We start from the raw sequence: 27,329 nt of genomic DNA, 5'->3' as shown, positions 1-27,329 counted from the left end.
TATAATAATTTTGATATAATTATTATTACAAATATAACAGGCAAGACTCAGATATGTGTCATGCTTGTTTCGAAAATTTGCAATAAAATTTAGCAATGAATTGGGTTCCTTAATTATTATATGATATTACAGATATTTTCAGATCTTGATTATAATGTACATCAATGGCAATTTTATTCTTAAAGTATAGATGTGGACATGGGTTTTGTGATGCAAGAAATCGCAATTATTTTATCTAATAATTTATGTCAACCACTCAACTTGAACAAAATTGTGAGAATAGAAGTGGATCAAAAACAAGGAAAGATAGACTATTTCTGAAATTTTGGAGTACAGCAGGTCAACTGCAGACATCTTAATGAGACTCAACTAAATTTTTCGACAACTGTGACCGAATGGAAATATATTTCAAAACTGAAACAGGTTATTGATATCAATTCACAGATGGCGACTATTGTAATAGTGACCGTTTTAAATAGTAATTAATTCGAGAAGAAAACTTGTGTACAAGAGCCATACATACTTACGTATCATATTTTTGAGAACCTCTGTAGCGTGCATAAATTATCCACACTCAAATATTACAGTTGAACTAAGTTTTCTCTGACAAAACCTATTAGATTTTCGTAAATGGATGGTATTGAAAATCGTGATATCATAAGTGGTTTTATCATCTTATGACTTCATGAAAAAAAAATCAATAAACGCGAGAAAAGAATGTTTACAATAGTACAGGCTGAACAAAACAAGTAATGATCTTATTGAACAATTTTGTTCGGTTGAGTCTGTACAATTAGTACATAAATAGCCGAAATTTATTTATTTACCCACATATGTACTTATTATGATAAGCAGTGAATCATAACTACACTAAACAAAACGAATTTGCTTTATGTATGATTCTCGTAATTTTGAAATAATAAATACATATCTTAATAGTATTATATTCCAAAACCGTTACTTGCCATATGTGATAATCAGGAAAAATTCATCTACAAACTAACTGCCTCAATCACATTTCAAGTAAAGAATCTTAAATTGCATACCTTGAATAATTTATTTGTTTTCTTGTTGTCATCCTCGGACTAGAGTCATCATGATGCATTTAATTTGTATCATATGCAGTATTTCCAACGGTGTTTTATTTTTAAACTCAGTGATATTTCATAAGTATTGCATCTCTATTTACTTCGACGGCCTCAGATTTAAGTTTTCATTTAGCTTTCGATGAACGTTTGTCACGCAGAATCTTTGAGTTGTTCACTTGTATAGCGATCACTGCTCTCTTCTAAGTCACTTTTAATGATATCTTTCATAATTTCTAAAGCATCACTTGAACCCTTTGATACAGGTTGGGCATTTTTTCGCTCCGGTAATACTTGCAAAAACGCTTCCTGCCAAGTTTTACCTTCAGTGACTCTGAGTAGTATTTCAAAAACTGAAAATAATAATCATTTGTTAGTAATGCGCACTGGCCAAATAGAAACCTAATAATTTAACTTAAATAATCATCCATCTCACTTACCATGATCAACAGTTAAAACTTTTCTAGCTTTCATTTGTAAGAATTTTGCTAATGGCAGCTGCCCGTGTCTTATTCCCTTTTTTACAGCAAGGTTGTAACAATATCCCTGCATGGAGTATTTGAAATATGTGGTAAAGTCATAATAAGAAAAAAAATTATCAATCGCAGAGTTTGTAATATCTCTATGACTCAGAAAAGCAACAAAAGTGACACACAAGATTTACCACATATTTATCGCAACAAAAGAGTTAATACTTTTATTCGGTGCTCTGTATTAATTAATCCTCATATCCAAAATAAATTTATTCCCTAAATTGTTATGTCAATTTGATATGTCAAATTTGAAGATCTGAACAGCACCTTTTGAGAGTTATGGTCTACAAGGCCACCAATAACATAGATGCAGTCAAAGTCCAAGCATTCAATAACATTTTCTGATTCACTAGTGAGGTAAATTATCTTGTCTTTTGGATACTTGTTCAAATATGACTCGGAGTAAAATTGAACCTGCAATAGTTGAAGACAATTGGTTAATGTTAGTGTGAATATTATTTTTATTAAGGAAATATCTCATCTCGCTCACATCCCAATGTTCGTATCCATTATGTTTGGCCATTTCTTGTTTTGATTTCCCATTGAAACTAGTCAATGAAAATTGCATCGGAGCTGACGCTCGCCTGTTTAGTGTATAGCACCTTAATATTTGTTTAATAAGTTTGGCAATATCTTTGTCTATCATTAATTCATCAAATGACAAGTCTATAGTCACTGTAAGTTTGCAACTGCTGTCAGCCATCGTAGACTTCTTCAATGCTTTACGCGATGGGCCCAAATCTATATTATTGGCCCGTGCAATCGCACGCCTCTTCTTCGCCTTGGCTCGTTCATTCTGCCTGAATATGTAGAGAAAGTGTAAGTTGGCAATTAATATAGTATTTAGTACTGATGTCACCTATGTTCCACAAATTACTACACCTTTTTTCAACTTTTCTTTCAAGCCATTTCTCCTTCTTTTTAATCTTTTTCAATTGACTCTTGCTCAATAAATTTAGCGCCACTTTGTCGTCAGCGTCAACTTTATCAGAATTCGATATTTCGGTGCTCAAATCAGCCGCCGATTCAATCTTCTCCACACTAGTATCACATACCATTTCCATGCCTTCCATTCTGTTGGCCCACACTGTTATTTGTTCGTTAAAACTTAACCTTACTTGGGCCATGCTATTTGTCGAGGTTAGTTAAATTGAATTTAACCACAATTTGACTCTGATTCCAGGTAACTAAACTTCCTGCGCATGGTCAGACAAAAGTTCCTAGAATGATATGTGAGTTTAGCTGAAAAGTTTGCCGCACCAAGCTACTGGCTCCAACCATATTATATGTAAATGATGTAAACAATCAGACTTTAGTATTATATTATTATATTCGTACGTATGTCACCTTTGTTATTTAGCACTAGTAATAAGTAGATATAAAAGAATTTTTGGAATTTACCCAGTGAGCGAGATTTATGTTGCGATGTCAAGTGAAACAAAAATTATCTAAATATAGAAGGCTTATTGATCCTTTTACTTTTAGTGTATCGAAATTTACGGTTTCTCGACAATTTCATACTAATAATGGATAAAAATCATTTTCTTTCCTATAAACGTATAATTTCGAAACAGCAGAAAACAGCTCATACGCCTCATTGATTATCTTCAATCTCCTGTCTATGTTGTCCAACGGAATTATAACGGAACGCTACAGCTATAGCCAAACACACAACGGAAGGTGCGTGGGCGGAGGAGGCGTGACTCGAGATAAAGTTAATCGCATCACGCCGGAGATTTGTCAGTGTGTAAACGAGTTGTCAAAACGTACTCGTGTCAAGTCTGGATTGAAATTTAGGTGAAACCTGACTATCGAAACATTTCGCTCGTGATGGAAACGTACGAGAGTATTTTGCTTGTTAAATCTGAAGTATTCGTCTTTAAAATTCCACCAAGGTCAACGAATAGGGGTTATCGGTAAGACCAGCTTTTATTGACAAAATTTTGACCACCCAATTTCTATTGCAATTGACCTATTTGACGCAATAATTTTTTACTGTCTGTCATTTCCCTTATTTGTAGGAAGAAAGTTCAGCCTAACACAATCTCTATTAATACGTCAAAATTTAATAAAAATTCGCGAATTCGCTAAATATAAAGTATATTTATTTATTCATTCGCATCTAAATCAAAGTTTATTTTACAACATTCTGATTACAATCCTTATTATTCACAAATAGAGCAGCTGATTGGAATCTTGAGGAGCCGTCGTGGACAGGACGAATGCGACTGGTATCGCAAGGTGATGCCGTTACCATTAAACTCGAAGACAAAGTTTCTGGAGAGCTGTTTGCTAAATGTCCAATCGATACGTATCCTGGTATTGCGGTTGAACCAGTTACAGATTCTTCGAGATATTTTGTACTGAGAATACAAGACGACAATGGAAGATCCGCGTTCATTGGAGTTGGATTCCTAGACAGATCGGACAGTTTTGATCTAAACGTTGCTCTTCAAGATCACTTCAAGTGGCTGAAGAACCGAGATCAGATTGAAAAGGAAAAAGATGTTCCAAAGCAGGAGTTGGATCTTAGGTTCAAAGAGGGAGAGACGATAAAAATCAACATGAAAATTACTGTATGTTATTGTTATTATTTTATTAATTCACTACGTTTTCACCTTACAAAAAATTTCACTTTCTCTTGAAGAAAAAAGATGGCAGTGAGGTTTCCTCAAAATCCAAGTCTCGTGGAAACGCAGCGCTTGGTTTACCTCCACCCCCTGGTGGCGTAAAAATAGCCCCACCTCCAGCGAGAACCCCAACCTCTTCACCAGCTCACAGATCGTTCCAAACGCAGCCAAATCAACCTGCTCAGACTGGTTCTGAATGGGGAGAATTTGCAAGTGCAACTCAACAACCACCGGCTTCTGGGTCCGTTGCAACCGCAACGAATGCCAGCTGGGTACAATTCTAATCAAGATGTAAGAGTTTGAGGTTCAGATATGATATAGATTAGGATATCTATACTTATTGTTTATCACATTGCCTAGTTCAATAATGAAATGTTTACAATGTAACATATTCGGAGATATCTAACGCATATTTCTATAGTTACTGGTTTTTACATGGCAATGAGTTCGATTTCAGACAATACACAGTATTCGGTTTTGCTTTTATCATATTTCTATGTATGAAATTCTGTGTCCATCAGGTATCGATTCCATGATTGATTTCAGTTTCTAATTTGACTACTGTTGGAATTATATAAGGACTCGAATTAAAAAAGTAACGCATTAATCATTGAAAAAGTAAAGAAATTTATTGACTTTGCGCTATAGATGGTTTGTGCCACCCAATTGATATCAGTATTTAGGGTGATTTCTAGTATGTGTTCTCGATAGTGATTTGGTCTTTAATGTAGCCTAGAATCATATATTTTTTTGTATCTATTATCTAAGTATTGTTTGTGACTTATATTTTATAATCATCAGGTGAAGGATGTCTCTGTGTCTAATATGTAGCTGTGAGTTTTTTCAAAAGAGTAGAAAATCGCGTGATCCTCACGGCAAACGACTGGCAAAACATCCCGATGCACAAATTCGGAATCACTCGGTAGGAAGGATTTTTAAACGCATTTTGCGAATTTATCCTGTTACAAACAAGGCCTGAATTGTTGCTAGCTTTTGATGTTTGTATATATTAAAAGAGTTGAAAAAATCCTGTTAACATAGATGAATGTGTGCAATACCCATACCTACATAAATCACAATGAATAGAAAAGGTATACATATGTGTATTCATAAGAGATGTGTGTGTAGGTATGCGTATATACAACAAGATAACTTAATTGTGTTGCTATAGTATTTAAAGGGGTAAAATACCGGATGATTGAAACATTATATGAAGTTGCAATTGATAGCAGCGGCATGCTTGAAATAAGACAAGTATAATTTTTAAGTTATACATTTTTTGACTTACAAAGATTAGGTGTTACTGAAAACTATAAGTTAAGTTTGTGATTGAATAACTATAGAGTTATATAGTTCGTTATCATTCTCAATTAAGTAACAGACTTGAAAACGAAAACTTGAAGAAAAAAACTAAACTGTTTAGCATTCAAAATATTTAGGTTTATACTTATGAAATTAGTAGCAAGTTGTACAAGCAATGCATTGAAACTTAACATATTCATCGAAATACATTACACAGCTACCACCAGTTTTTCATACCCTCTAAAAAAAATTATATCCAATGTGTTAAAACTCGATTATTCGTGAACTGAATTGCATGTAAGCAATTTCTGTACATAATATGTAACGATTATCCATTTTCCATTAATATATAAGTGGAACCAATTATTTCAGAAAAAAAATAGAAATTGTCAAACACCCGAAAAGAAGACGAATTTTAAATTGGCAAAAGAGATTTGATTACTTTTCTTTCGCCGATATTAACGAGCATGCAATACGTTTGTCCTGTGACACAATATGCATGAATATATTATCAGTTAGGTAATTTCTTTTTTCGTATAACATGCGCGTATAATACATAAATATTCTTAAAAAATAAAGATAATTATAATATCTTGGAATATAGCATATAGGGCCATGTTATATGAAACAGAAATAAGAAGAAAAATTAATAAGTTCCATTCCATAGTATACAATATATTTACTTCAAAAGAGAAAAAAATGTCAACTATACAGTCTGTGCGTCGCAAGATGGTCTATTGTTATACTTATGTGTACCGACAAGTTATGTGTTGGGGTCCAATTTACGGCGTGAAGCACTGATAGCAGAATCGTATATTGTTATATTCTATTACATAATATATATTTATGTCTGTCGATATAATAAAATGCATAGTTAGTACGATATTGCAGTGATTGATACAAATAGTGTTAAAATACCACTCAATAGGGAGTTAAATTACATCACTTATTATGGTTGGCAACATGTATTCTACCATAATAGTCACAACACTTTGAAACTTATCCGCAACGTTTATTTCTAGATACACCAAGCCGCAAGCTCCGCATAGCTAGTGCACGATTAAAATGACGCGCCGACCTCTGGGGTTGCTCTGATGCTAGACTGGAATCCTCGTCACATTCCACGCTGCTCAGAACTACCAAAAGAACTCCTAAAACCTGAAAGTTAATCAATCTTATCACTGATTGAACCCTAAAAAACGATAGCGAAGAAGCTGAATATTATCAATTATGCTTTTCAAATTCATAATTAATATTGTTCACTCACCAGGCACACAATAATCAATAGCGTGTAGGCATGCACACTCGCGGCTGGAAGTGATTCGACCTCTTTTAGAGCGTCAGCTGCATCCATAAGATCTGGTTTCAGCTCTAAAGCATGTCGCAAATGTACAGCTGCCTCTTGGAAGTGACCGTAAGCCTAGACACAATTTTTCAGATGTAATCACATCTTTTTCATTTTAAAATTTCAATTTTTACCTTAAATATTTGTCCTAAAGTGAGATACTGTTCCCACGCATTGCGATCTGGTGGCTGCAGCTCCAACGACCGCCTAGCCAAGTAAGTGGCATCATCCAAATATTGTAGAGCCAGTAAAACTCTTGCTAAATTTAACAATACCTCTGCATTGTGCGGGGAAACAGCCAATGCTCTTCTAAAGCATTCTATGGAACGCTGTGCATTTCCTTTTATGCGCCAAAAATTACCAATTTGATTATACAGTTGAACGGACTTTGGTTTCTAAAATAAGAAAATAAATTAGAAAGAAGAAATAAAAAGCACATGACTATGGTTTTTTACTACTTATTATTCTAGTATTTACATGAACCGAATCAAGACCAGTCATACCTCTCTTTTTGCCTTCTTCAAACGTTTTTCCAACAAATCAATGTCGATGTCCGTGACTTTAGCACCTCTTTTTTTAAACATAAGTGCGACATTAGGTTCTGGTACAAGGGGATGTTTATTTCTATTGATGACCCCAACTAAGTTGTCGTAATATGTAAAATTAACTGGCTTTCCACAGTCAAGAATTCCCTCTTCGCATCGCTGGACCAAATTGCAATTAAATTTTTCTGTTGACGTTTGAGATGAAGAGGGAAAAGTTTCCGTCACGTTCGGTGTGTCCATCAAAGCAAATGACGATAGCCGTCTGCCAAGGGGACCAAATTTAAGGCTTTCTTAGAGCTGAAAGAACGTCAACCCACACGCAAACACTAACTACGGGTGAAACAAAACACTACATTGGGTATTACATCGCAGCTTATTAGCCAAAAATAGTTAATGCATATCAAATTACGATCATCGGGAATAAGTCGACAAAAATATATGTTATAGGGAAATAATGTCATGAAAACTTACAAAGAATAATAAAATAGCAATACTAGACTAACGAAATATTCACATTGAAAATGCATCAACTTACATAGTATGTACGTACATACATCGATTGTTTTATATACTATTTCATACTTTTTATTTTAATGACAATAATATTGTTGGACATGCTCGGAATATCCAAAAATAAATCATAAAATGAGGATTCATAGAATAGAAGGTCAAAGTAAAAAATTGAAAATAAACAATGTATGTTAACGTGCCTTGGGATATAGCTGTAAAAAAAATGCGGAAACAAGTGTGACTTTGTTTTGCTGTACAGAGTGAGTGATATTGAAATTACCATTGTTTCATCGGAAATTTAGTGAAGTAATAAATTTATAAACAATCATATTGATTTGCTAAAGCACAGCGCTACATAGACGTTTGAGAGCAACAGCATAATATTGCAGAAGGTTGTTCGGGTTGCATCCTTGGGTACGCTAAGTTGTAATAATAAATGAATTTTTAATAAATTACCGGTCATAGCTCCCGCTAATAAAGTTTTTGCAGTCGTTGCAAAATAAATCCAACTTTTGGTTTTCATTTTTGGAGTCTGTTTTGCTCCACCCTTGACCATTGCCCAGGTTAATGGTACTCGCCAAGATATAAAAAATTGGGTCTTCATCTTCATGAGATGAAATTTCCGACACTGCCTTAACAACCTTATCCGCGTTCAGTCGCCAGGATGTGCGAGAATTTATCAACTTCACCTGAATAACTAAGAAATATAACGCGTAAATTATGACACGGGCACGGGCCCACATCTCGCCGCAAGTTGGTGGCTAATAACAATTTCCAACCCTCTTCGCGAATTGTGAATCTTACGGATCTTGGGACTTCTCTTCCCCAGCTTTCTTTAGCACGACTCGACTGTCTTCTGCTAGTCGTTATTTCGCTAATCGACAACCGTGTTCTACAGGGTGTCCAATAAAACTTCACTTACGAATTGCATGTAACGTCTTGATAATTTACCGTGTCTGTATAATAACGAAAGCTCTGCATTTAGTCAATAATTTCATCAACATCATTGAAAATTAAACGGACAAATAAAAAGCGAGTCATTACAAGTTCAACTTTTTTGCGATGCTATAGTTATTTTTGACTGTGGTGTTGGCTGTATATTCACTACAGCTCATTTCCGTTTCACTGCAGTCGAGCTTCGTGGCAACAAAGTCAGCGGTCGAAATGTTGAAAATGTCTTTGACCAGTGTGTTTTTGGGTTTTCTCTGCTTTTTGGCATCGGCGAATGCCGGTGGCGAGACATTAGTCTTGCTGGATAATCTAGCCATCCGAGAGACACATTCAATGTTCTTCAAATCCCTGCAAGGTCTGTAATAAACCTTTACTTGCACACTCACTCTAATCACCATACAGCTCATTTCGCCCAATCAATAACCCTATTTAAAATTAACACACCAACTTTAATCACTCAATACATCTTTCAAAAATTATACCCGTTCGTAATAAACTAAAGTAATAAAATTTTTCTATTTTGCAGAACGAGGTTATACACTGACATTCAAGTTAGCCGATGATGCGAACCTCGTTTTATCAAAATATGGTGAATATTTATACTCGCATTTGATAATATTTGCACCATCGGTCGAAGAATTTGGTGGAGCTCTCAGTGTTGACGCTGTGACCGAGTTCATTGATGGAGGAGGAAATGTCCTAGTCGCTGGTTCTTCTCAGTCAGGAGACGTACTCCGCGAATTAGCCTCGGAATGCGGATTTGAAGTAGATGAGGAGGGGGCTGCTGTCATAGACCACATGAACTATGATGTATCTGATTTGGGTCAGCACACAACTATTGTAGCGGAAACAGAAAACCTAATTAATGCTCCAGTGATCATCGGAGACAAAAACATTCCTCCCCTACTTTACCAAGGAACCGGACTTGTTGCTGATACTGAAAACCCGCTAGTCCTCCAGTTGCTGACTGCGTCTAGTTCCGCTTATTCGTACAACCCAGATCAACCGGTCAAAGAATATCCTCATGCTGTTGGAAAAAATACTCTCTTAATTGCTGCTCTCCAGGCACGAAATAATGCTAGAGTGTTATTCTCTGGATCACTTTTCTTCTTTAGTGACGAAGCTTTCACTAGCTCTGTTCAAAAAGCTCAAGGTAGGTTATATTACATGTTCTAGTGGCAGCCAGTGTAATATTGCTTTATTGTGCTCGATATTTTAATTGGCAATAGAAACATGCGTTGTCTTGAATTTTACCGTTATATGGTTGAGTTTTTCATATGACTTATGCATTTGTTTCATTTGATCAGAGACTCAAGAATATTTAATGTTATTATACAATAAACAAATATCGAATAATTCCCAACAGTTGCTACATTTAATAAAGTATTAATGGCTTTAATTACGATTCTATAAGTTCATTATTCTTTTCAGGAGGTCAGAAGTACGAGAAATCTGGAAACGAAGCAGTTGCTAAAGCTATGTCTAAATGGGTGTTTAAAGAGAGCGGTGTGATTCGTGCCTCTTCTGTAAGTCATAAGAAGTCAGGTGAGAAAGAACCACCTGCAGCTTACACTGTGATGGACGACGTCGTGTATACCATTACAATAGAACAACTAGCTGGGGACAAATGGATTCCGTATGAAGCTGATGATTTGCAGTTGGAATTTGTCAGGATAGATCCTTTCGTTCGTACAAAATTGCAGAAACTGGATAATGGCCGTTACGAAGCGAGATTCAAGATTCCAGACGTCTATGGAGTCTATCAGTTCAAAGTCGATTATAACCGCATTGGGATAACTCACCTGTACAGTACAACACAGGTCTCTGTCCGCCCCCTACAACATACGCAGTATGAGCGATTCATACCTAGTGCATTCCCCTATTATGTAAGCGCATTCTCTATGATGGGAGGCGTATTTTTATTCTCCTTTGTTTTCCTGCATTACAAAGAAGACGTCAAATCGAAAGCAGAGTAGTAGTAGCAGCTTCGATTACCACAGACTCTCTGAGAACTACATGTTTTAAATTATATTTATTTCAAGCACCGTGTAACAAATCTCGACTGCAATGTACCGAACACATGAAGTTTTCTCTGTAAAATATCTTGATAAATCTTGAGTTTGTTACTGTAGCCCGATAAATTTCATTGGAATGTATTCTGCAATTAATTCAATATTAAGTTTAGCTGTAAGAAAATAGCTTCACATTTGTGACAGTTTTACCATTGGTAATAATGCTAAGAGTATACAGAGTTGATAGAGAACAATAAAATTTCGAAAATTTTATACTTATGTGTAAAACGATCACCTGATTCAATACCCTATAAATTATATTTGAAAAATATTCTATTCGTTGAAATTTAATTTTACGTTCAAAACGTATCGTAGAAAAATGAAGGGCAGCAGTGAGAATTTTAAATCTTACATCCTTCACGGTTCGAGTCAAGGAATGGATCGGCGAATTGTGTTGCGCGATAGATCGTCCAGATGTCAGCAGCAGGATGGCCGAGGGAGAGGCGGTCGCGTAAGTGAGGTGTGTTTTTCGGTACTGTGTGCGGGTACTCAGCAATGTACGTACTCGGAAAATGTATTTTGATCTGAAATTTTCGCCCCGATTAACGCATAGTTATATCATCAACCGAGGGACCTAGATGATAGATAGTGAATATTGCGGTACCTTGTTGTACCCCGGTGTTTGAAAATTGGTTTAATATCGCTAAACGAAATTGGAATATCGTTCGGAAGCTACAGATGGTCATCGAGAAGAAGTCATCCAACTTCCATTGATTGTATTTATAGTTTCCAGATTTATTTTTACGTCAAGAGTTTTTGGTACAAAAAAAAAAAAAAAAAACAAACAAAACAAAAACAAAAAACGATGCATCCGCCTGCCGGATGAACGGATAATATCTCATTCGTAAGTTGATTGGACTATATAGAAATCCATTTATATCCGTTGAAACTGTTTTATATGTACAGTGCTTGTGGACGTGTTACGCATACCTGTCCGTTCTGTGTGGGTGGGGAGACTCTAAGGAATGCAACCTATTAATCGTTTTAGACCTTATTCCTGTATATATTTTTCTTTTATAAATTTAAACGAAAATTCCGTATTACTGTCAAATGATCCACGTTATTACAAACCCCACCTTTTCAACTATCATGTCTCAATTTCAGCTTCTAAATATTTCCTCCTTACACCCACCAATCCTCAATTTCTACGTCATGAATTTGCAAATACGTACATACGTACTCACTTTAACAAGTCGCGAGACTCGCTTATAACAGTTCTTTAAATTGTTTTTCTGATACTTTTTTTTTTTTATCCTTTCATGTTGTTATTGACATGATTTCAGAAAGGATTACGACACGTAATTCTTGTTTTCTCTTTTAGTTCTCATTGAGCAGTTTAATGGAGTTAAACCTGAAAAATACAAACGATATATTAATTATTATATGTGTAATAATAAATGTTTTGCTGATGCTGGATAAGTTTTCCCAGGCTTAGATTGTGTTTTGTGTATGTTCCTAGCGTAGTGGCGTACCCCTGTGAGGTGACGGAACGTGTCTACCTGTATAAAAGAAAAGTGTATACGTTTATCATCGGCTGTAAACCAAAACAAAAATAAACTACATTGATACTAAAGAATGGAGCCACTGGTGGCAGGACGGAGACGAACTACCACGAGGCATTCGGCCGAGGATCAAGCTCTTGATCAAATTGCAAAAGAGGTACGGCATCATTTTTCATGCTCATTCATGCTAAGCTTGTTTATCAGTTTTTTGGTTCCCTTCTTTTACAAAGAAATTGTTTTTCAAATACGAAACTACGTCACCTTGATAAATTTGCAATTGCTTGGTATTCATCGATGGTTCGCAATAAATTCAAATCTGGCTAGAATTTCAAGTGGAACAAGATCTGCGTCTGGATAAGCTAATTCCAAAACCATACACGTATCAGTATTCTTAGATTATTGACCATGAAGAATAAATAACTACATCAACACCATTAGGAAAAAGGCGGAAAAAATTCTTACATGAATTACTGGCGATAGATTTACCTTTACCATATCTCGAAAAACCTTGAAATTAATTTCATATTCAAAGATAAAGAGTTGGAAAATTTTATTCTCAACTCGCTGTTTATTAATTATTTTTCATCATAAGTTTGAAAACGTGAAATCAATTACTTATTCAATAACTAAATTGTCAATGCCCAATGTTATTGATTAATGAATTAGAAGCTGTCTGTTATACAAAAAATATATGTGTGCATTGAGTAGTAAGTAGTAATATTGTTCGTTTACATAAAGGAAAAATTTTATCTTGACAAAGTGAATCATACAAGGTGGTTGTGCAAATTTAAGTTTACGGAAGGGGAAACAGAGTTGTGTGTAACTCAGATAAGAGTGATACTCAGTATGTAATATAGTATTGGTGGGGAGGAACTTGAGTGCTCGGCAAGAATGTCCAGTTAGTGGTGTGCTTTACATAAAACACAATCATTTACCGTTTTTCTTTACGTACTGAGCTTATTTAACATTCCATTTAGTTGCATCTAAAAATAGTTATATGTTTTGTTTTCTGTAAAGTTATGAAATTTTACAAACTAAGTTTAACCCGATAGTGGTAAATTTTCTATCTTGGGAAATAGATTTTTTTTAGTGTTGATCAATTTTAATTATAAAATTCAGTCATTTAACTGCAAAAACTAAAACACTAACCTTTTCATAACAAAAATTTTATGAATATACAGACCCAGATAAATGTCAAGCAGTTAGAGAAAACAATTGGTCTTCAGCTGATTGTGAGTTAGGCTCTGGCACTATAGGATTGAACGTTCAGCATGTGAGATTAGGCGGTGTTTCAACTGCCGAAAAACAAAATTCAAATATTTAATCAGGTGTAATCGAATATTAGTACCACATTTGTATGTTGAAGTGTTATGAGTACTTACCTAAAATCGTAAAATTCAATAATCTATTTAACCTTGAAAATTGAAGGCTGTAGATATGGTTCTATAATATACACAATTATTAACAGAATAAACTGTGTTCACAGTACAATACAGTACAATAGAGAGATGTTTGGTATTTGTGTAACAAGAAGCAGCATTTTACTGCTCCAACTAAACGTTTAAAAAACTTTAGCTGTACATTTGTGAGGAATGCATCACAGATTAAGACTCATAATCCTACGGAGAACTGTTATCTCATAGATTTCACGCTAATTATCTTAAGAGTGCTAAGTAGTGTTATAATAAAAATGGATCCTGCTGAACTTGATAAAAGAACTGAAAATGATGTCAACATTTTTTTTAAACATCAACAAGAGATTGAGGATTCTGATGATGTGTATGATATCGAAGACCTAGTCAAGGATGCTGACGAAGTATGTTGATTTATGCAGGGAAATTATTAGCAAAATAACTTCAAATACCATCCAATCGCTGCACACAATATTTACATTATATCTTTTTCAGTGAAAGCTGTTAAATCTGAATAGTAACACAGTTGTATCCGATTAAATATTTTAATATCATGAATTTATTTCACACAATCTTTTAGGCAGAAGCTCGATTAGCAGCTCGGAGACAAGCTAGAGCAGAGGCTAGAGAGATCCGAATGCGAGAATTGGAGAGACAGCAAAAAGAAGCTGAGGAGAACGCAGATAGAGTCTACGATATGTGTACTGGTAAGGAAGTGCCATATTTTACATTCTTGATTACCAAAGAAAATTTCATACTGTGAATAATAATAAACATACGCATTTTTAATGAATAAACTTAATTTGTCGAAAGAAAAAAGTACAGGTAATTTTTAAAGATCTAATTTCAGCTGATGCTAACCGAATGATGAGGGTGACACCAGATCCTGTGAGAACATCTCGCCTTCTCACAAATTCCAATAACTTTCAGTCAAGTCGAAGGTCGTCCGAAGATTCCTTGGAAGATGCCGGCCTTAGTAGAGATCTTAGGGTAATTATACGATTTTGACGTATTTCAAACAATTTTACGAATTTTCATATAAGAATCCGAACAGAAAGGTATTCATCGGTTAACCACTGAATATTCAGTAGAATTTTTTTTTAATGATAGGAAAGTTAACTTATTATTATGTGGCATTGATAATTATGAATAATTCCCATCTATGCGTAATATTCTTTACACGGCAGTTGGAATAGTATTATAAATTTTTCAGCCATTTATATGTCATGAATCGAGTCTTCAAAAACGCATTATATCATTAAAACTTTAGTCGGTTTACAATGGTTGCTGAATTTCTTAAATGCCTTCCAAGGTCAAGATATGCTTTGAAACAAAACTGCTGAGATTTGCAAAGTACTTAAATCCTTAAACTTATTTCAGTTAGAACTTAAGGAATTCGAGGAAAAATTCCGCAAAGCTATGATAACTAATGCACAATTGGATAATGAGAAGTCAACTTATTCATATCAAGTAGATTTATTGAAAGACAAACTTGAAGAATTAGAGGAGACAACTGCTCAATTGCGCCGAGAGCTAAGAGAAAAAAATCGAGAAGCTGAACAATTGAAGCGTATAAGTCAACGCCTGAAAGAAGATTTGGATGTTTGCAGGGTGCAACTACTGGAACGAGACACACTTATCCAGGTATGGATCCTATTATTTTGACAATCTCATAATCAAACCAAATTCTTGACTCATCAAAAAAAAAAAAACCGAACAGAATTTATAGGATGTTTCATGTTCTAGGAAAATGGTCTTGTTATAGTAGAAGACGAGGGGGAGGAGAGTGATGCTGACATACCAGAAAATGGTCCACATCCAAGAAAAAGAGTACTAGTCAGTACAGAGAGTGCGGATTTGTTGCAAAATGCTGGAGAAGGATCACTGGGTATGAAATAGTGATACATACAAGTTTTTTGTTTGTGTTGGTGTAATAAATATCTATCATGTTGGACTCGCTGAAATTCAATTTGCAATGCTTTTCTCAATTTACCAGATGTCCGACTGAGAAGATTTGCATCTGAGAAGAAAGAATTGCAAGATGAAATTCGACATTTAAGGCTGGAATTGGAAGATGCAAAGAATCGTGTTCGATCAGAGAGGTTACCAGGTTCGATGTTGGGTAAGATTCCATGAATTATTAATCTTGAAACAAATTCGATTGTGTAGTGGTACGCCAGATAAAACATATTTCGAGAAATATTCAATGAATTAATTTTGCCCTGGTTCCGTTAATTAGGAAACTTATCAGACTCTGAAGACATTCAACGAGAGGCAAACAAGCACTTATCAGATTACAAATTCAAACTGCAAAAAGCCGAACAGGATATGTCCACACTGCAAGCGACAGTCGCCAGGCTAGAGAGTCAAGTTATTCGATATAAATCTGCAGCAGAAGCTTCCGAAAAGGCAGAAGATGAATTAAAGGTTGAAAAGCGAAAGCTACAACGAGAGGTAATCAAGTGATATAATATTACTAAAATATCCAGCTGTCAGTAGAATGCTTTAACTTCTTCCTGCAATGCTTTGAAACACGCCATTTCATTTTACAGATGATATCTGATTATTTTGACGAATGTCACTGCCAGTAAAGAAATGGGTGAGCGCGTCCCAGCTGTTCCCTTTTATTTCATCACCATTCCTTATAACCTACTACTTTAATTTTTTTTTCAACTTGTTTTTTACGTGAAAGTTGAAACCCAAACCTGAAGTTCGATTTCGAACCACTAATTTTGAAGCGAATAATGGCACCTAATTTGAATATAATGTTACCTCGGATTCCAACACCTTTTCCTCTTCATGTTGAATAATGAATTCTATCGGGCCAATTGCATTGATGGACTGGAAAATTAATTACGAGGAGTGAATAATGTCTAAACAATATTTGTTCTAGGTACGAGAATCACAGGGCCGAGTAGAGGAGCTTGAAACCGCAAATTCTCATTTACAACGTAGGCTAGATAAACTTAAGAACGCCAAATCTGCACTTCTGAAAGAACTTTGATAAGAAAATGTGCTTGGACCCGCACGTTAATGTTACCGTTAGTTTGGGTTCAATTATTATATATCTATTCTCCATAGAACATATGTCGTTGAATTCTCAGACATGAAAAAAGATGTCTTCTGAGTCATGATAAAAATTAACATTGCCTAAATATTTAACAGATTGATCGGAGAAAGGGAAAAAAGAATCAATTTTTAAATGCTCCAAAGCAATATGATTACAGAACGATTCGACTTTGATTGGAACAAGGGAAAAAAGAATCAATTTTTAAATGCTTTAAAGCAATATGATTACAAGACGATTCTACTTAGAAGAAATACTACCAAGGCTATTAGTCATTGGAATCTGTCTCTAATTTATCTTAATCAATGGCCATATTTGATTAATATTCAGGTCTGGTTCATGAAAGTATCACGCTTTATTTTCCCCTAACAAAGGTTGGCTGTTTGGTACTTGTTATCTGCACCAACCTTGCGAATGCCATACTACGCTCCTGCTAATATAAACACAAGAATTGTTTAATTTAATATTTTGTAATTATTAACTTATATAAGACATCGTATTTTAACGATTATTAGTGGTTTTGTTTTTTTAACTACCTCTTTCTCAAGGTGGTATTACATCGAAGAACAAATGTAGATGGCTTTATGTCTTAAATATGGGGCAAATTCAGAATGAAGTATCAAACTATTTATTCAACAGTGATTAATCTATATTACAGTGTTTGTTACATGTAATGCCAGCTTCACCCATCATTCTTTTCCGTCAATTGAAAATCCACTCTTAGAATTAACTGCATAAAATTTTGAAAATCTCACAGAAAATATACTTCCAAGATATACAACCCCCATAAATGAAGGTTTTGTGCAAGAGTCTGGGTAATAAAATAGAATATGCAAGTTGTTAAAAATACCGATCGTAGTTTTTCTTGCCACAAGTATTAAACTATAAGTCGGTAACAAAATTATTCGCATTTATACGGCAACTTATAATTATGAAAATTATTCACGTATATATTACAGAAACTTGTCTCTAATTGTTGGTTTAAAAATGAATTCAAGTCAAAGAAAATATTTATCAATGTCAGATTGTTTTCACTGATGAAGTTTTATTTGAAATGATTGTAAGGTCGTGCTACAAGAAATCCTATATTAAAACTTATTACACAAAGCGAGTACTGCACAACTAAGCAAAACTAGCACAGGATGAACAATACGATATCAGGCTATCTTGACAAGATTGCTATTATGCTTTAACTGCAAAAAATCTTTTCTAGGTGATAGTTTTACAACATAATGCAAAAAGATAGGAAGTATAGTGTGTGAATACTCGTGAATCTTCAGGGTTATCGTATACTTACATTATAAAAATCTATTATCAAAAATCAATGTTATTGTACCGGAAGAAAGTTAATCTTGATGTGTTTTAATAGGCATTAGTTATAATAAGCTGCTCCGTTGATAACGTCCGAATTGAAACAAAAAGTAAGCGTAATTATTGCTATAATACAGTTTGATAATATATTTTTGTTTGCAATATTTTTTATATCTATTCACAAATTGAAGTTATCCGCAGGATGTCATGTGATTCTATATCTCAACTAAAAGAGTGCTATTTGGATATACATAAATCCAACATTAATATTTAGACAAATTTTGAGGTGTCTTATTTCACAGATTACTGATTTTCACTCATTTTTAACTCTATGCAAATCTATTTCCAGATATATCTAAATTTCACACTATGTTTAAACATCCTCACACCAATCATGACAAAGAAAAACATTCTGTGTTGTCTTGAGGGTATTTTAAAGACAAGAATCCAGGTAACGTAAGGCAACACAAGATGTACAAGCCGACTTACTTACACCCTACATGCTCTCTACGTATTTTCGAAAGTCTATGAGACATAGTTCACAGTACTGTGGAAAGTGCAATTTCATAAAGGTAAAGTTGAGTTTTAAGAAGAAAATAATTATTTATGTGGTTTTAAAGACAACATTTTTATCATTCCTTTGAATATATTTTTATGCTCAGAATCGATATCACTTGTTAGTTTGCATCATCCAATAATATGCTTATTCTAATCTTGAAAGATAACAATCATCAATAATGTCAAATGATACAATAGTTTGGAAATTAATAATATTTAATACAGCAATCACGTTTCGAAACTAGTTTATTCATACCATCATTCGTAATAATCGAAATTAGTCATCTCTGTTAACGCTTTGGTTTTGAAGCCCAGCCAGGGCTTTGAGGTTCGGTGAGTGGTTTCTCGGAACGAATGACAACTGGAGGTTTATAAATTGGCATTGGTCTTGCTTGAATCTCAGCCATTTTTCTGAGTTCTGCTATTTCACTCTCAGTTCGTTTTAGTTTTTCCGCTTCCGCTTCTTTCTTTAGCTTTTCTATTTCCTGTTCTTTTTGCTTGATCCTTTCATCAAACTCTTTCCGCTCTTTTGCCCTTTTGTCGGTGTTTAATTGAAACTCGTGATCAGATAATACTTTTATAGGCTTTGGCTCATATTTGCTCTTATCTTCCTTCGATTTATAGTTCTGTGAAGATTGGGCATTAGAATTCACAGATGGATTTTGATTTTCTTGATTGGAACAATTGTTCTTAGTAAGCAAACAATTTCTTGAACCAGTTTTTGAGATTGGTAGTGTGGAAATGCGAGTTTTTTGAGGAAGTGAAGGAGCAGAGTTTGAAGCTTTATTCCCTGAACTTATATTCTCTTTTGATATTCCACGCACCAAAACAGGTTTAAATTCTGGAATTGGCTTGGCCTGAAAGATTCTAGCTTTCTTGTCTTCTTCCAAAATAGTCTTTATGTAGTTTTCCTTTTTTTTCAGCAAGTTCTTATCTCTGTTTTCAAAACTGAAGGGACAAGGTTTAGTACTATGCTTAGCAGTATTCGTTTCTTTAGGAACAGCGAGCATAGGCTTCTTGAAAATGGGAACAGGCCGCGCATGAAAGGTTCCTTTTGTTTTATTCTGTTCCTCATTCATCAGTTCTTTAATCTTTTTTTCTTTTTTCTTTTGGAGCTCTTTGTTTCGCATTTCAAAACTGAATGGCATCACCTTGGTTGTAGTTGATTTAGCACTTGTTATATCTGGCACTCCAAAGTTCGAGATCTCAGCATCTTGAACTGCTACTCCTTCCTTGGTAGAAACAACTGTAGGTACAGTTACTTTTATTCTTACTGCCTCTCGATTTACTTTATCCTCCATGTTTGACTTACATATTTTTGTTGATGTTGAAGCAGGAGGGTGAGCAGAACTCACCGATCTATTCCTAATAACAGTTTTAGGTGCAGGATTTTGTGCCAGACTTTTTAGAGAATTAGCTCTAGCCATATTTCCACGAGCAGAATATTTTCGCAGCTCTTGTAACTCCTGCTGCTCACGTTCCTCGTGACTCAAGATGGTTGTAGGTCTTGTTCTTGATTTACATCGTAGAGCAGGTGAAATTGGTACTGTTGCAGACACACTAACCTGTCGTACCTTCTGCACAGGTCCAAGTTTTGCATTCTTTGAACTTATTGATCTGAATCTTTTTGGTGTCCCAGTTTGAAATTTGGATATTGCCTCAGCCATGCTCACATATTTATTAGACCTCCTTCTGTATTTTATCAAACTTTGCCTACGAAGTTGACATGTAGAAAATCTTGCCGGATGCCCCTTGTTTGAGAAACAAGATTGCTGCGAGATATTAGAAGCACGTTTACTACAACCTGGAACAGGCAGAGCATTTTCAAGAGTGGCATCATTGACCAGCAAGTTGTTGGCAGCTTGAGACTCAAATTCAGTAGGAAGTAATTTAATAGCATTTTTCTTGTCACCAATAGCAGGATCTTTGATTACTTTTAGTTTATCATTTATAGGAAAATCTGCAAAATCTTTTGGCTCTTCAGCAGTATTTGACACCTCTTCAGTAGCTTTCGGCTTGCTGTCCGCAGGAATATGTTTCATATTTAAGGGATCATCTATATCAGCTGGCTTTTTTTCAGATTGCACAACTAAAACATTGTTATCAATTATGGCATTTTCTGTCTGCTGTGAATCCTGCACGGATAGATTATCCAGTGTTTTTACATGCTCGATTGTTGGACATGGTTCAATGGTTGGTACTGCAATATTTTTCTCACATTTTCTCAACTTCTCGGATGGTTGTACTCTTCTAATCCACGCAGGAATCGGATTGCTTGGAGTCGAACGAATAGCTTTATACTTGATCAGAGGTTTCAATTCTGTGGTCATTGGTGTTGATGTCAATTTTGATGGTGTACTTCTAATGCTATGAGACCTTCTTGCATTCTTTCTAGCCGAAAGTTGAAGGCTGGCCATAGCTTCAGTCAATACATTATCATATGTAGTTTCTTTGATTGTTGCATTTTTTTTACTTCTCAACTTGGGTACAACTTTAACAGGAGTCAACTTTGCTACTTCTATGTCTTGTATCAAAGAGTCATTTGATTCTGGAACCTTCAACATACGGTTTATAGCTTTTGTATCTCCTTTTGTCTCTTCCAGTTGAGCACTAGGAGCTGTGCATGAGAACTGTTTTACCACTGGCTGAGGCTCTAGCTCCTCATGCTCCAGGTCAAAATAACCATCGTCCAGTGGTTGTGGACTGGATGCAAAGTCCGTCCACTGCGGAGCATTTAGATGCCACACGCCGTCCATAGAATGCTTCTCTTCAAAGCAATCTTTGAAATAAATCTTCCACAGAGATTGATGATTCCTAAAACCAAAATAATTTTTTACTCCTTTTCAATTTTGTAATTAAACGCATTTATAACACAATTTCCATGAAATCTTTATGAATATCTGGCTTTTGTACTCAGGGTTGGTTGTTGTGCCTCGAAGTAAAATTTCCCCTTCGGTTAAGTGTTTCATTCGGTATTTTATTAGCAAATAAGTAGTTTATTTGGAGGATAAATTTTATCTGGAAGATGGCTAAACTTTATCATATTTACTGAATGGCATTTGTCAAAGTGAACTAAATTAGAGACTTGGCAAAAAACTATGCTCAGTAAATTCTAGTCGTGTTCCAAATAAATTGTAACACAATGCGAAGAGTCAGAGAAGTCAAATCGTGTTTATGTAAATAGCATGATTATCGCGATGAGATGAAACGTAGCTGATTACAAAATCTGATTCGGTATTTAAAATACTACAAAGTGTTCTTCATCATGATTTTGACCTCAATGATAAAGTTATACGTTTATAAATATAATTTTAAAGACCTCGAAATACGAACCCCGATCATTACACCAGTGCCAGAATAAGTGGAAAAGGTTCACACATCGAGTACATTATAAATGGAAATACCTAAATTAGCGATACTCACTTCTTCTGTCTCAATATTTTGCCTGTTTCTCTGATGATCAAAGCTTGAATGATGTGAAGTTTCCAATCACAACGATCAAAACTAACTTTTGACGGATAGCGATACTACGAATGCTCTCTTTATATGAACCATACATACGACCAGCAGATCTCGAAGAATTTCAACGGCTACGGACGCCACTTGTTTGAAAACTTTTTCCAGCTCTTGTAATTGGCTGAAATCTAAATGGTCGCCCCTCCCAGCCAATCTCGCAACACTACCAATCTAACGCTGCAGAAGTATCTAGTTACAACTTCAGTGATACAAAAAGTAAAAATATCACGGAACTATGCGTTCTGAAATATAATAATATTCGGTTAATAGTAAACAAGACGTGCCCAACATGTGAAGAATTTTCATGGCCTATCATATTTTATCTTTGTAGATTTGAGCGTCGACTAGAAAATTGGAGTTAATTCAACGATTCGTTTAAGCCGTTGACTGAAGAACATAAAGATGGATACCCCTGGGTCAATTTTTGTGACCAGGTTTCGGCGGACAAGCGGGCCCAGGTGGGCCTGGGGGCGTAGGAGGTTTCTGCTCAATCGACTCCACCTAACGGGCTCGCACCGGCATTCGTAGCCTAAGTAGTGTCGATATGGAAGCTTGAGATTGAGTCGGTACAAAGTGAGTACGTAAGACTACTTGTCAACTGCGACTCAGTTAGAAATGTCGATCAGCTCGATCATCTCCGTGAGAAGACGCCTAACCACGTCCACCGCCAACTGCCGCAACAACCTCCGAGCACCGCCAACCGCCGTCAACCTCCTCCTCCCCCGCACCCCTCGAAGTCCGAGTCGTCCGCGTCCTCCTTAACCACCGCCAATATCTTCCAAACGCCTCCAAACACTTCCTACACCCTTCTACCTTCTCCGACCACCTCCGACCACCTTCTACGACCCCCTACCGCCTCCTACCAGAGCCTACCACCTCCTACCATTTCCGAACACCTTCAACCACCTCCGACCACCTCCGAACACCTTCGTCCTCTTCGTCCCCCTGCTCTACCATGTATTCTATAATATTATTATTCATAATTATTCCAACAACTTTTCATTTGCTCTCTCGATCTTGAATTTTCGTAGGCATGGAATCGAAACGCTGTTTTAGCTAGTCGCAAGTGAAGTATCTACGTTGGGTAGAGAGACAGAATTATTTTTCGAAAGGTGTTCAAATGGAAAAAAATTCGAAGTAACTGTAATACATCACGGATGCGCTAAGTTTGATTGAGATGGAATGGGATGCTCCGTATATGAGACAGTATTTAACGCAATGTCGTGATTTAAAGACGTAAAAGGGTGATTGTCGTCGATTTTTTTTTTTTTTTTATGGGGAGAGATGCAACGAAGCTTCTTAAAACTTCGAATGTATTTCAACACACATTTGAAAGGTAGGACCAAAGATTTTTATCGTCTAACTGTCGCAGAACGGCAGCGTTATTAGCTGACCCGAAATGAAGAATATATCTTTAGTCAACGGCTGACCATCGAAGGGCCTAGTCGCTTGAGTCTGGATTCGGCCGAAAAGATAAAGTGCGTAGGTATGTCTTGACTGAAAAACTAAACTCATTATACATCATATCATATCATATCATCATACATCATCATACATCATACATAGTATTAAAGTTCGAAACCAAAGTTTCGATGTGCGGATCTTCGAATGTTCAATAAGTGACGTCACCCAAAATTTTTTTTCTCCTGACGTCATCGATCTATGTACACGAAAATCAGCTCGCCGAATTCCTCAGTCTGGGAACAACCGTGCAGTAGTGAAGACGAATGAGAATCGCGCTCCGCAGATTTCGAGTACCGAGTTCTCTACTTCCGTGGGTCCCGCACTCCGGGTCCGCTTCATGGTCCAACTCGAGTTCCAGGACAAGCGCTCCGTGGTTTCTATGCTCCAGGTCTGCTACCTGGTGAAACTCGACTTCCAGCACAAGCGCTCCGTAGATCTGACTGTCCAGTTCCCTGACCTGGTAGCTTTTGAACTTCAGGACTATTTTTACGTAGTTCTGATGGTCCAGGTCCTCCACCTGGTGAATTTTGACATCCAGGATAAGCGCTCTGTAGTTCTGGCTATCCAGATTCCAGAGCTGGTGACCTTTGACCAAGCGCTGCGTAGTTTCTGCGCGCCAGGTCCGCTTTCTGGTGAAACTCGAGTTCCAGGACAAGCGCTTCGTGGTTCCTGTGGAACAGGTACGCTACTTGCTGGAACTCGATTTCCAGGACAAGCGCTCCGTAGTTTATGCACTGAAGGTTCACTACCTGGTAAAACTTGACTTCTCGTATTTTCTCGTTATCCGCTTGGTAAAACGTGTCAATAAAATATTATATTAATCCTTACACAATATTCTTGATGTGTTCTAATACTAAAAATATTTATTAGTATTCGAGGTATAACCCGAGGTGGTTAGCGGTGGTCGTTGGAGATGGTTGGCGGTGGTTGGAGGCGGTTAGGGGTGGTTGCGGGTGATCGAGGTGGACGAGGAGGAGGCCGAGGAGACCGAGGATTTGTGCACAGTGAGTACAACATTTTTATAATATTTAATGGCAATTGCAATCATATTTTACCTAAAATCTTTGAAGCTTATCATGTTTACAATAAATTATATCAATTCATTTTTCGCGGAAGCCCCAATCAGTAGCTATTAATGCGCTGATAAAATTTCTATAATTCTTTATAATTTTCTCATAATCTTCTTGGTAAAATGTGTCAATAAAAAAATTAAATTAATCCTTACACAATTTTGTTGGTGTGTTCTAATTTTTACTGGAAATATTTATTAGGATTCGGAGTATAACCCGAGGTGGTTAGCGGTGGTCGTTGGAGGTAGTTGGCGGTGGTTGGAGGTGGTTGGCTGTGGTTACGGGTGGTTGCAGGTGATCGAGGTCGACGAGGAGGTGGACGAGGAGACCGAGGATTTGTGCACGGTGAGTCTAACATTTTTATAATATTTAATGGCAATTGTTCTTATATCTTATCTTCAATTTTTCTAACTTGTCACATTACAATAAATTATTTCCTTTGTGAAGTATTCGTGACCAGGAGGTTGATTGAAGAAAAAAGTTTAGTCGAAAATTGCGGTCAGGTAAAGAGAAATTTTAATTGTTGGGAAAACACAACGGTCACTTCTGTCCAAAATGCTGAACTAAGAACATCTAAGCAGGAACAGGTCGTCGAAATTTCTTGAGGATGGTCGGCAGGGCCCGGCCGAAACGTCGAAAACGTTAAACATGTTGCGTTTTCCCGACAATTAAAATTTCTCTTTACCTGACCGGAATTTTCGACTGAACTTTTTTCTCTAAATTATTTCCATTCATTTTTCGCGGAGCCCCAATTTCAGTGGCTATCAATGCGCTAATAAAATTCCAATAATTTATTATAATTTTCTCAGAAGCTTCTTGCTACAATGTGTCGATGAAAATATTATATTAATCCTCACACAAAGATTTTGACGTGTTCTTATACTGAAAATATTTGTTAATATTCGATATTTATTAATGTTCCCAGGAACCCGCAGGTTTGAAGTGGGAAAATCGCTATTTGCAGTTGTCTGGAGCCAATCGGAAGGTTGAATAGAAAGGGGTGTTACGAAAGGCCCTTTTGACTTTCGCGACACGCGCTAGGCGTCAAGCTGCTTGCTCAGCGCATTCCTTCGAGAATCGCTGCCCCGCACACAACCAGATGAGTGCACCGACACCGGAAGGTGGCGCGATGGCTACTCTGCAGAATAACGCCCCACCACCGACGAAATCGAGCTGTAATCGGTAAATCAATCGACACCATCAGGTCAGTCGTAATTGAGGAGTGTGAGATCATTGAGATCTCAGCCTGGAGATGAGTGAGTGGTGCGCCCCATCGATCGGACCGGCCATTGGAAAGGACCTTCCATCACCCAGAAAAGGCAACGTGGAGACTCAGGAATTCCTGACGGAACAACTCGGCAACTCGGTGGTGCGTCCTAGGAGTCACCCTCGCGCTACCCAAGGTGGCCCGCTCCTTGACTCCGCTTTTTATAAACCGTAACGTAGTACTTAGTCATACTAGTCATTCGCTCTATCACATTTTAATAGTTTAATTGATTACACTACTCGTTCTTAATCTCTCTTTGTCATTTACAATACTGTACTAAATATAATTGAGAATACAAAATACAAACCATTGTGGACAATACGTTTCCCACCTATTCGTCCTGTCCATACCACCGAGATCCTGTCACCCAAAAAACTAGAATTTCATCACAGCAGGTGTGTTGACACTTTATACAAACGAAGCCCAAGGTAATCTATTTCTAACCGCTCGGGAAAAGAATATATATATATGATTTTTAATTCACGTGGAACGAGATCCTTCAGATCATCGACTGCACGTAACGGATGTTAGCCGTACTTTTTTCTTCGTTTTCGGAGCCAAAAATTGTGGACACAGATTCGAGATGTATGACCCTTTCCAAACAATTGGACCCCCAGGAGCTCAGAAAACGCAGCAAGAAGAGAATTTTTTACCAAAAAATTTTTCGTCTCAGAATTGATTCGTATGACTCTTGCCCGACCAATTGGACCCCAAGGAACTCAGAAAACGCAGCGAAAAGAGCGTGGGATCAACAGCAGAGAAATGACGAAGGAAAAAGCACCTGCTGAAAAATATCGAAAATTCAGGTTTTCGTTTTTTGGCTGTAACTTCCGATGCGTTGATCGCAGCGTCTTGGGTCTGTGCCCAATCGATTTTTCTCGCAAAATTACGTTGGAATAGTGCCTGAAAGAATTGATTCCTGCACTTTTCAAAATCGCGAAAATTTTCGCCAAAAATACAAAGGGGTTAACCTTCCTTTTTTTTTTACCAAAAAATTTTTCGTCTCAGAATTGATTCGTATGACTCTTGCCCGACCAATTGGACCCCAAGGAACTCAGAAAACGCAGCGAAAAGAGCGTGGGATCAACAGCAGAGAAATGACGAAGGAAAAAGCACCTGCTGAAAAATGTCGAAAATTCAGGTTTTCGTTTTTTGGCTGTAACTTCCGATGCGTTGATCGCAGCGTATT

The 27,329-nt window shown here is 36.5% G+C and overlaps 6 protein-coding genes and 1 long non-coding RNA gene across 14 annotated transcripts; 4 read left to right on the top strand and 3 right to left on the bottom strand.

Annotated features, from left to right (window-relative positions):
- Window positions 1-388: 388 nt before the first annotated feature.
- LOC124176419 (tRNA methyltransferase 10 homolog A) lies at window positions 389-3,131 on the bottom strand. The gene is made up of 6 exons (XM_046557695.1): window positions 3,020-3,131; window positions 2,501-2,838; window positions 2,109-2,418; window positions 1,886-2,032; window positions 1,526-1,631; window positions 389-1,438 (listed from the first exon to the last, which is right to left on the bottom strand). The coding sequence occupies exons 2-6, from the start codon at window positions 2,743-2,745 to the stop codon at window positions 1,239-1,241; spliced, it is 1,008 nt and encodes a 335-aa protein (XP_046413651.1). The 5' UTR covers window positions 2,746-2,838; window positions 3,020-3,131; the 3' UTR covers window positions 389-1,238.
- Window positions 2,858-6,435, top strand: LOC124176421 (NECAP-like protein CG9132). 3 transcript variants are annotated; one of them, XM_046557697.1, is made up of 4 exons: window positions 2,858-2,952; window positions 3,275-3,534; window positions 3,798-4,194; window positions 4,266-6,435. In XM_046557697.1, the coding sequence occupies exons 2-4, from the start codon at window positions 3,449-3,451 to the stop codon at window positions 4,530-4,532; spliced, it is 750 nt and encodes a 249-aa protein (XP_046413653.1). In that variant the 5' UTR covers window positions 2,858-2,952; window positions 3,275-3,448; the 3' UTR covers window positions 4,533-6,435. The 3 variants fall into 3 exon arrangements, with proteins under 3 accessions (XP_046413653.1, XP_046413654.1, XP_046413655.1); XM_046557698.1 differs by having other exon boundaries at window positions 2,859-2,952; window positions 3,281-3,534; XM_046557699.1 differs by lacking the exon at window positions 2,858-2,952 and having other exon boundaries at window positions 3,283-3,534; window positions 4,266-4,539; window positions 5,050-6,435.
- Window positions 5,101-8,985, bottom strand: LOC124176418. Its single transcript, XM_046557693.1, has 5 exons — window positions 8,407-8,985; window positions 7,399-7,702; window positions 7,030-7,290; window positions 6,818-6,970; window positions 5,101-6,708 (listed from the first exon to the last, which is right to left on the bottom strand). The coding sequence occupies exons 1-5, from the start codon at window positions 8,691-8,693 to the stop codon at window positions 6,550-6,552; spliced, it is 1,164 nt and encodes a 387-aa protein (XP_046413649.1). The 5' UTR covers window positions 8,694-8,985; the 3' UTR covers window positions 5,101-6,549.
- Window positions 8,986-9,078: 93 nt separating this feature from the next.
- Window positions 9,079-11,186, top strand: LOC124176415 (dolichyl-diphosphooligosaccharide--protein glycosyltransferase 48 kDa subunit). The gene is made up of 3 exons (XM_046557683.1): window positions 9,079-9,256; window positions 9,428-10,054; window positions 10,333-11,186. Exons 1-3 carry the CDS (start codon window positions 9,115-9,117, stop codon window positions 10,875-10,877), a joined length of 1,314 nt encoding a protein of 437 aa, XP_046413639.1. The 5' UTR covers window positions 9,079-9,114; the 3' UTR covers window positions 10,878-11,186.
- A 252-nt stretch (window positions 11,187-11,438) lies between these two features.
- LOC124176416 (leucine-rich repeat flightless-interacting protein 2) lies at window positions 11,439-17,465 on the top strand. Of its 6 annotated transcripts, none has more exons than XM_046557687.1 (9): window positions 11,439-11,817; window positions 12,433-12,632; window positions 14,468-14,594; window positions 14,726-14,877; window positions 15,268-15,531; window positions 15,634-15,775; window positions 15,884-16,009; window positions 16,127-16,341; window positions 16,781-17,465. In XM_046557687.1, exons 2-9 carry the CDS (start codon window positions 12,549-12,551, stop codon window positions 16,889-16,891), a joined length of 1,221 nt encoding a protein of 406 aa, XP_046413643.1. In that variant the 5' UTR covers window positions 11,439-11,817; window positions 12,433-12,548; the 3' UTR covers window positions 16,892-17,465. The 6 variants fall into 6 exon arrangements, with proteins under 6 accessions (XP_046413643.1, XP_046413646.1, XP_046413644.1 ...); XM_046557688.1 differs by having other exon boundaries at window positions 11,440-11,817; window positions 14,738-14,877; XM_046557689.1 differs by lacking the exons at window positions 11,439-11,817; window positions 12,433-12,632 and adding exons at window positions 14,028-14,291; window positions 16,440-16,486.
- A 101-nt stretch (window positions 17,466-17,566) lies between these two features.
- Window positions 17,567-22,470, bottom strand: LOC124176414 (targeting protein for Xklp2 homolog). The gene is made up of 2 exons (XM_046557682.1): window positions 22,247-22,470; window positions 17,567-21,637 (listed from the first exon to the last, which is right to left on the bottom strand). Exon 2 carries the CDS (start codon window positions 21,577-21,579, stop codon window positions 19,114-19,116), a length of 2,466 nt encoding a protein of 821 aa, XP_046413638.1. The 5' UTR covers window positions 21,580-21,637; window positions 22,247-22,470; the 3' UTR covers window positions 17,567-19,113.
- Window positions 22,471-24,743: 2,273 nt separating this feature from the next.
- Window positions 24,744-26,410, top strand: LOC124174951. The gene is made up of 3 exons (XR_006869040.1): window positions 24,744-24,807; window positions 25,075-25,218; window positions 25,799-26,410. It is a non-coding gene; the product is annotated as an uncharacterized LOC124174951 (long non-coding RNA).
- The last annotated feature ends 919 nt before the right edge of the window (window positions 26,411-27,329 follow it).

The sequence above is a fragment of the Neodiprion fabricii genome, chromosome 2 (genome assembly GCF_021155785.1).
Source record: "Neodiprion fabricii isolate iyNeoFabr1 chromosome 2, iyNeoFabr1.1, whole genome shotgun sequence".
Lineage (NCBI taxonomy): Eukaryota > Metazoa > Arthropoda > Insecta > Hymenoptera > Diprionidae > Neodiprion > Neodiprion fabricii.
The sequence above is the reverse complement of the archived record's forward strand: the minus strand, read 5'-3'. Positions and strand labels throughout refer to the sequence as shown.